Here is a 7,400-nt window from a genome sequence, read left to right on the forward strand (position 1 = left end):
CCATCTGGCGGTGGGTCCTGGGACCCACAGCCGGCCAGCCGGCAGAGCATGGAGTGTCCGGCAGAGGATGGCGTGTCCTTCAGAGGTGGGGAGCGCCCGGCAGCGCGGTCCCCGCCCCTCACCTGACCCGCAGTCTCACTCAACCCCTTTGGGCCCATTGCCTGGATGCAGGGATGGGCCCCAGGAGCTCACGGCCCGGCACTGCCTGCTCCCGGCAAGCGCTGGCCAGAGGCGGAGGGTGGAGAGCAGGGCAGGTGTCCTGGATTCTGGCCCCAGGAAGGACCTGCTGAGGTGACCCCAGGCGTGACCATCAGGGCTCTGGCCACGCCAGCTTCCCGGGCACCACGGTCGGGCCAGCAGGGGCAGGTGGGCGTGGGGGTCGCGGGAAGGCGGCGCGCCTCGCTGGGTGAGACCCTCTTGGGGGTGTCTCTGGGCTCGGGCAGGGGAGGCACACCCAGTTCACCCACCCGGGGGCCGCGGGCCCTGCACCCGCACCGCAGCCTCCCGGCCAGGCTGCGGGCTCTCAGCACCCGGCGGACGGTAGTTTACTGCAGGGGTTTTCCTTGACATTCTTATTATCTCTTCTGATTCTTAAATTAAAAATGTGAGCAGCAACTCTCCAAAGAGTCCCCGCGGGAGGGAAACATATGGCCTGCCCAGCCCAGGCCCTGGGAGCCGCTTGGTCACGGCCTCTGAAATAGAGCCACCGTGGGAGGACCCCGTGGGCCCGCCCAGCGCCTCCGCTCACTTTCCCCTGTGTCCCGTGAGGGGAGGCGCCCGGCACTCAGCGGCCGGTGTCCACGCACCTTCCCTCTGGCCCTGGGCTGGGGCGGTCACTCCCCAGGCCGCCCCCGCTCACGCAGCCATACCCCGTGGACCTGTCCCCCTTGCTGTGGGTCTAGCCACCCCCTTGTGCCCCAAGAGGGCACAAGACCACCCTCGGAGCCCCATGGGCCCCAGCCTCAGGCCGTGACAAGCTCAGAGCACAGGATAACAGACACCGCCAGGCCCTGGGAGGAAGTGAGACCGGAGAGTGACCTGAAGCCCCAGGGGAGGGCGTCATGGCCAGCCTGGGGCTGCTCCCGGAAGCCTGCAGGGCCTGAGGGTCTGAGGCTGGCGGGGGAGGGTCTGGGCCAGGGCCCCAGCTAGGGGAGGCAGAGATGGGGCCCCCCTGGAGGGACTGTGGTTCGTCCAGGGACCCTGAGGTCCATCTGCTCCAGGCCTGTTTCCCAGCTTTGGAAATACGCGTGGGGCCTTGAATGTTGAGGCCAAGGTGAGTCCTGACAGGAGCAGGAAGGGCGCGGGCCTCCACACCTCCTCTCCCTCGGCAGCCCAACCTCTGCTCACAGGCTCCAGGCTCCCTGAGGCCATTGGGCGTCGTGGCAACTTGGGCAGGAAGCAGCTGCCATGGCAACTGGCGTCCAGGGAGGTGCACGCTGCCTGGCAACGAGGGCCTCGGCCAGGCGCTTTCCACGAAGCGCTTGAGCCACGCGTCCCCTAGCGGCAAGGATTTCTGGCAATGCGGACTCACCCCCGCCCCCTAGTGAGCATTCTGGATCCCGGACTCGATTCAGACCCTCACCCCAAATCGACAAAGATCTGCGGGGACGCTCCGCACGCCTTAGGGACTCTGTCCCCATTTGTGGAAATGCCACCACACCTGGGGTTCCCGCTGAGACCCCCCCACCCCTTGGGCTGTTGTCAAGCTCAGGGCCAGTTCGCAAGGACCCCGGGAAGGGGATGAGGAAGGCTTCAGGGCGATGGGGTCTTCAGGGCTGCGCTCGAGCCACCAGCAAGCCTCCCAGATGGGGCGCGGCTAGGGTAAGGGTTGCATCTGGGACATGGGCGTCCAGGCCCGGACGTGGCAGGTGGGGCCGAGGCCCCTGGGCCATCCGGTGTCCCAGGCGCCCCCTCCCGCAGCCCCGCCTGGGTGCCCAGGTGAGACCGAGGGCTCTGCTAATAGTTCCCGGGTCGCAGCCGCTGTCTTTGCTGCGGTCTCCACAAGGAGCTCCTCTCTCCCCATCTAACGTTCCCGGGCACCTGCTGGCACCTGACAGGATGCTGCCCCCACCCCACCCCGGGGTGCCCTTGTGCCCTGCTGGTAAGTAGAGGGGGCTTGGGGAGAGTGCAGGGCACCACTGATGCCTGGGGGGTTCCAGGCCCCTGCCCACCAGATGCACCCCCGGGAACAGAGCGACCTCCTGGGCCGGGCCACGTGTGTCCAGCTGCGCACGCCCCTCCTCTGTGGGTGGCCCCCATCTGGCAGCCCCTGTCGTGTATCTGTCCCACAGAGAGGAGAGGTGAGACCCCTGGTGGACAAGGGGTTGTGACAGACTTCCTCATACAGGAAGCTGACATCACCTGGGTGTGGACGAGGCAGGCCAGCAACACCGGGCTGCCTAGGGGACGGCGCGGGGTGGCCGTCCAGCACGTGTGAGGCACAGCAGATGACACGCGGAATGCCAGGCAGACTCCCCAAGCTGTCCCCCCTCTAGACATCTGCCCAGAGGCAGGCGGCCTTCCTTCCAGGGGACTGCCTTTGGGCCACCCCTGCTGCTCATGGGGAGAACGTCTCCGCAGCTCCATCCTGCCTCCCTACACACACGAGCAGAAGAGCCAGACGTCTGAGGACAGGGCCTCGCAGGACGTCCTAGCAAACAGGAAAAAAGAACCACAAAGAGAAAGAGCAGGAGGCAGAAGCCCCCCTCCTCCCAAATGCACTTTATCCCTAAAGCAGAACAGGAGGCTCCGAGGAAAGGAAAGGGGCACGCGAAGGACCACAGAGGTGTCTTGAAGTTTAAAGCGCGGTCCCGGCACGGCCTGCGGGCGGCCGCTCCAGGCACCGTGGAGCCCCTCAGTTCCTGTGGGAAGGTGCCCCCTGAGCTGACCCTGCCCGGCCTCACAGCCGACAAGCGTGAGGTCAGAGTAAGACGCTTCCGGACGCGTGAGGTGTCTCGTGACCTCGTCCCGGGGGGCGGCTGACCCACAGCCCAGAGGCGAAAACCGGCGCGAGCCAGTCGGGCCTTGGTGACGTGGCCCCCCCACGGGGGGTGGGTCTCTGTGGTCTCACTGGGCTTGTCAACCCAGCTCCTGGCAGCTGGGGACCCGCAGGGGTGACCAGCGCCTCCCTCCCCGTGAGCTGTCATCGGAGAGCAAGGCCACGGCCCCCTCCCGCCGCAGAGGGTCCCCAGGGCAGCCAGAGCGTCGCAGCCCAACACACACGCGTCGTCCAGGCCTCTGCGGGTGAGCGCTGCGCAGGGCCGAGGACACGCGTGCGCCACACAGGCACTCGGGTTTCTGAGGGCGCTGCCTGGGCGGGTGCTCCCCAGGACAAGGGAGGGAGCTGAGAAAGGAGGGTGTGGGGCGGGGACTCCAGGAGCAGGGGGTGCCGTGGGACAGACAGGGCGACGCGACGCCGTAAGAGGGGAGGAGAAACCGTGGCGGGGGGTGGGCCTGGCTCCAGGCTCTGCAGTCGCCGGAAAGACCCTCGAGGTGGCGAACAGCCGCTGGGCTCTGGTCCCGCGGAACAGGCCGCGGCCTCAGGCAGGTGGCTCAGCGGCTTCAGGCCTCCGTCCCCACCTGCGGGGAGAGGGGCATAACCGTCCTTGCAGGAACCCTGAAGGTTCCATGCGTGATTTTTTTAAAAACCTTGGAGATACATTAGGTGAAAAGCCAGGCGTCAGGACGATCTCGACTGTGTGAGGAGAGAGAGGCCCCGAGACGCGCGGCTGCCTCCGGAGAGGCCTCGGCCTGGGCGCGCGGGGTCGGGGCAGCATCCACGGGAGGCCTCTTGCTGTTGGGCTTTGTTGTAACCACCTGTCTGCGATCTGCTGTGCGTTTTAAGAAAACAGCCGAGGTGGGGGTGCGGGGCTGCTGCAGGGGCGGCCGCTGAGGCCACTTGGGGAGCGGGGACGTGCTGGGAAGGGCCCTGCCAGCGCGGCTCTGGCCACCGCCCCAGCCCATTGTGACCTCCCTGGCCAGGCCCAGGCCTTTGTGACAGGTGCTCCGAGGCACCCGTGAGTCACGACAGCCAGAGGGCCCTCAGTAAGAGGGTGGCAGGTCGGGCCAGGCCACAGCCTGGACCTGAGGTCAGGAAGGGGTCACAGGGAGGCATGGAGGGGCCAAAAGCCCTGGGACCCTGTGGCCACGCCCACTCCCAGTGCCCCCACCCCCCGGCTTCGAGCAGCCACCGAGGGTGCCCAGACCCACCGTGCCAGGGGTTTGTACCGTGGCCCTGCACCGTGCCCCTCGGCTCCACCCACTCAACGGAGTCTGCCAGGCCTTGCCCTGCCCCGGAGGCCGGGGGTGGGGGGCTCGGGGTGGGTGGCGAGGTACCCGGGCACTTTCTCATAAGTGAAGAGGGAGAGGTGCAGGGCCCGAGGCCGCGAGACCCCCCGGCGGGGGCGAGACAAGCACAGACAGAGGCCGGGCGGGGGTGGGGCTGGCCGCTGTGCTCTGGCCGAGAGCAGGGCCCCCCCGGGCGGGCGGCAGGGCCCAGCTCAGGGCCCGGACCCCGCCCGTGCCCGCCCCTGACCCCGGCGGCGGGGACCCCGGCCACGACCAGGGCAGGCCCCTCCCGGCTCCAGAGCGTGCCCCTGGGGCCCGCAGCGCGGTCCTTCCTGCAGCTGGAGCAGGAGAACCAGCACCTGGTGAGCTCTCGCCCTCCGTGCTCCCAGCGCTCCCCCGCCCCCCGCCTCTCCCCTCACCCCCCCAGCGCCCCCGCCTCGGCCTCCGGCCTGAGAAGGGGCTCTTCCCCTCTCTCTGCCCCCCCTCCCCAGAAGAGGCAGAACCAGGACCTGCGGGAGCAGCTGGGGGCCCTCCTGGGGCCGGGGCAGCCGTTCCCGCCCCTGTGCCCGGAGCACTCGAGCGGCACCGCTCTGGCCTGGGTGAGTGCGCGGCGGGGCGCGGGCGGCTGCCGGGAGCTCCCTGTGGCTCCACGCGCTCCCCTCACCCCACCGCCGAGCAGTCCGTGACCACGGACGCTGCCGACGGCCTTGGGGCTGAGCCGGGGGCTCTTCTGCAGCCCCCTGAGCAGGCCGGTGCCCGGGCCCTGGAGGACAGGGCCCCTCTGCAGCTGCTGCGGCAGGAGCTGTGCCGGGGGGAAGAGTCCTTCGTGCGGCAGTCCCAGGTGGGCCCCCGGGGCTGGGGGCGGGCGGGGAGGAAGGAGCCGACCACCGGCCGGCCCGGCCTCTGCCCACACTGTGCCTGCCCCCAGAACGACTTGCAGCGGATCCGACTGTCCTTTGAGAGGAAGAAAATGGCCATCACCGAGGTGCCCACCTGCGCGGGTGGGGGGGGTGCTGGGGGACCCGCCTGGGACGTGCATCCTGTGTGGGTCCTGCTCCTTGGGGCGTGACCCAGGCTCCCCCATCCCAGCAGGTGTCGGACGGCGTGGCCAAAGTACACATGTCCGTGAACAACCAGGCCACCGGGCTCCTGGTAGGTCCCTACAGGCGACCCCCAGAGGACATGGGGGCTGTCGGGGTGGGGGACTGGCTTCACCCTCTCTGTCCCCCAGAACCTCAAGAAGGACATCCGGGGTGTGCTGGACGAGGTGGAGGACATCCAGCTGGAGATTCTGGGGTGACGTGCTAGCTTGGGGGCCGGGGTGCGGGTGCCTGGCTGAGCTGGGATGGGGATGGGTGTCTGGGTCAGGATGGGCTGGACCGATCCCTGGCCCCTCCCCAGGTCCCTTGCACCCGACCGCGTGGTGCCAGGCTGAGGCCGGGGGCACACGTGGCGCTGACCTTGCGCACAACCCCCCCCACCCAGGGAACAGGCCCAGGGCCGCACCCGGGCCAGGAAGGAGCCGCAGGCGGCGTGCACGGGGGTAAGCCCTCACCCCACCCCCTTCCTGGGGGCCCCGCTGGGGGAGCGGGAGAGGAGCCAGGTGACCAGAGTCACCCGTCCCGGTGGGGCGGGAACCCGCCCTGACTCGGCCCCTCCCCCGCAGAAGGCACGGCCGCAGCTGGGATGTTCCGAGGGCCCCGGAGGCCAGCCCTGGTAGGTGGCCGTGCGAGTGCAGGGGCAGAGCCCCGTCCCCGGGGGCCGCCCCCTGACCGCCGCCGCCCGCAGGCTGCTGGCCCTGAGGCTGCTGCTGGGCGCCCTGCTGGCCTGCGCCGCCGCCTACATGTTCGTGCTGGACCCCGCGCCCTTCGAGGGGCTGGTGCCGCCCCTGCTGAGCCGTGCCGCCGTCTGGAAGCTCCGGGCCCTGCTGGGCCCATTCCTGCGCCTCGAGGTGGATGACTTCCTGCCCTTCTAGGCCGGAGGCCCAGCAGCCCCAGCAAGGAGGACGCAAGGCGGCCGGCGCGGCCCCAGGTGCCCAGCGGTCGCACCGGGCCCTGCCCACGGCACGGCCGCACACCGTCCCCACCCGGAGCCTTGGAGGAGGGTGGAGGCCGGGTCTGTCCTGAGGGCTGGGCCTGCGGCTGGACATACAGTCGTGACACACAGCCTGTGCGCGTGTTTCCATGGGAACGGGGGCGGGGCACGGGGGGGCTCTGCGGCCTTCTGAGGCGGATCTTGCAGGGTAGCGCCCCGCCTGGTCCCCCAAGCCCCATCCGCTGCGGGGGCAGCCTGTCCGCAGGAAGCCCCCAGCCCGCCCTGGCCACCAGGAGGGCTCTGAGCAGAGGGTGGGCGGGAGGGGCTCCACTGAAAGTGAGGTCCCCGGGCCTCATCCCTGGGGCTGGCGGGCATCAGGTTCTCAGCCCCGGCTCTGCGGACCCCTTACAGGACCCACGTCCCTATCTGGCTGACCACCCCCCTTCCCACAGCGGCCCAGCCGCCACCCAGCCCCTGGCTCCTGTTCCCTCCCCAGGGTCCCTGTCCAGTCCAGCCTCCTGGCGCTTCCCCGAGGCTTGGAGGACAGGGGGACCATGCGGGTGGACAGAGCCATGGAGGTAAACACCAAAAATTTTATTTAGTGCATTAAACTGGGGGGAGGGGGGACACCTTTTAGAACAACGGAGAGTAGCTTCGCGGCTGCTCCTCCGCAAGTGGGAGAAACAGAGCTCCTGCCCAGGCAGAGGGGCCGGCCAGGGCCCAGCCCTGCACCTGAGGGCGTCTGGGCTCCGCTGGCTGGGGGCAGCGGGGCCCTCTGAGCTCCCCAGCTGCAACATCTCGGAGGGAAGGAGTGAGGACCACCTGGGCAGGGCGGGCGGGCCGGGGTCTCCTCCAGCTGGCGGCTCCAGGAGCTTAAGGCATCTGTTCATGTGCTGGGTGCAGGGAGGGGGGGAGTGCAGTGACCAGAAGGGGTGACCTAAGACCCCCACCCAGCCCAGCCCACAGAGGCCGGGGCTCCCTGGAGAGGAAGTAGCGTGTAAAGTGCTTGGTCAGGCAGGGGGGCGGGGACGGCGACACCCAGGAAGGCTGTGCTGGTCCCAGCAGCTCCGGGGCCCCCA

The 7,400-nt window shown here is 69.4% G+C and overlaps 1 protein-coding gene across 1 annotated transcript; it reads left to right on the forward strand.

The window, feature by feature from the left end:
- Positions 1-4,112: 4,112 nt before the first annotated feature.
- On the forward strand, positions 4,113-6,262 carry CCDC188 (coiled-coil domain containing 188). The gene is given in 10 exon segments (XM_057743911.1): positions 4,113-4,649; positions 4,745-4,765; positions 4,767-4,886; positions 4,967-5,128; positions 5,216-5,272; positions 5,380-5,439; positions 5,519-5,583; positions 5,773-5,830; positions 5,954-6,003; positions 6,076-6,262. Coding segments are annotated over 10 exon segments (1,317 nt in total).
- Positions 6,263-7,400: the final 1,138 nt, after the last annotated feature.

Source organism: Hippopotamus amphibius, chromosome 8, assembly GCF_030028045.1.
Source record: "Hippopotamus amphibius kiboko isolate mHipAmp2 chromosome 8, mHipAmp2.hap2, whole genome shotgun sequence".
In the NCBI taxonomy this organism is placed as follows: Eukaryota; Metazoa; Chordata; class Mammalia; order Artiodactyla; family Hippopotamidae; genus Hippopotamus; species Hippopotamus amphibius.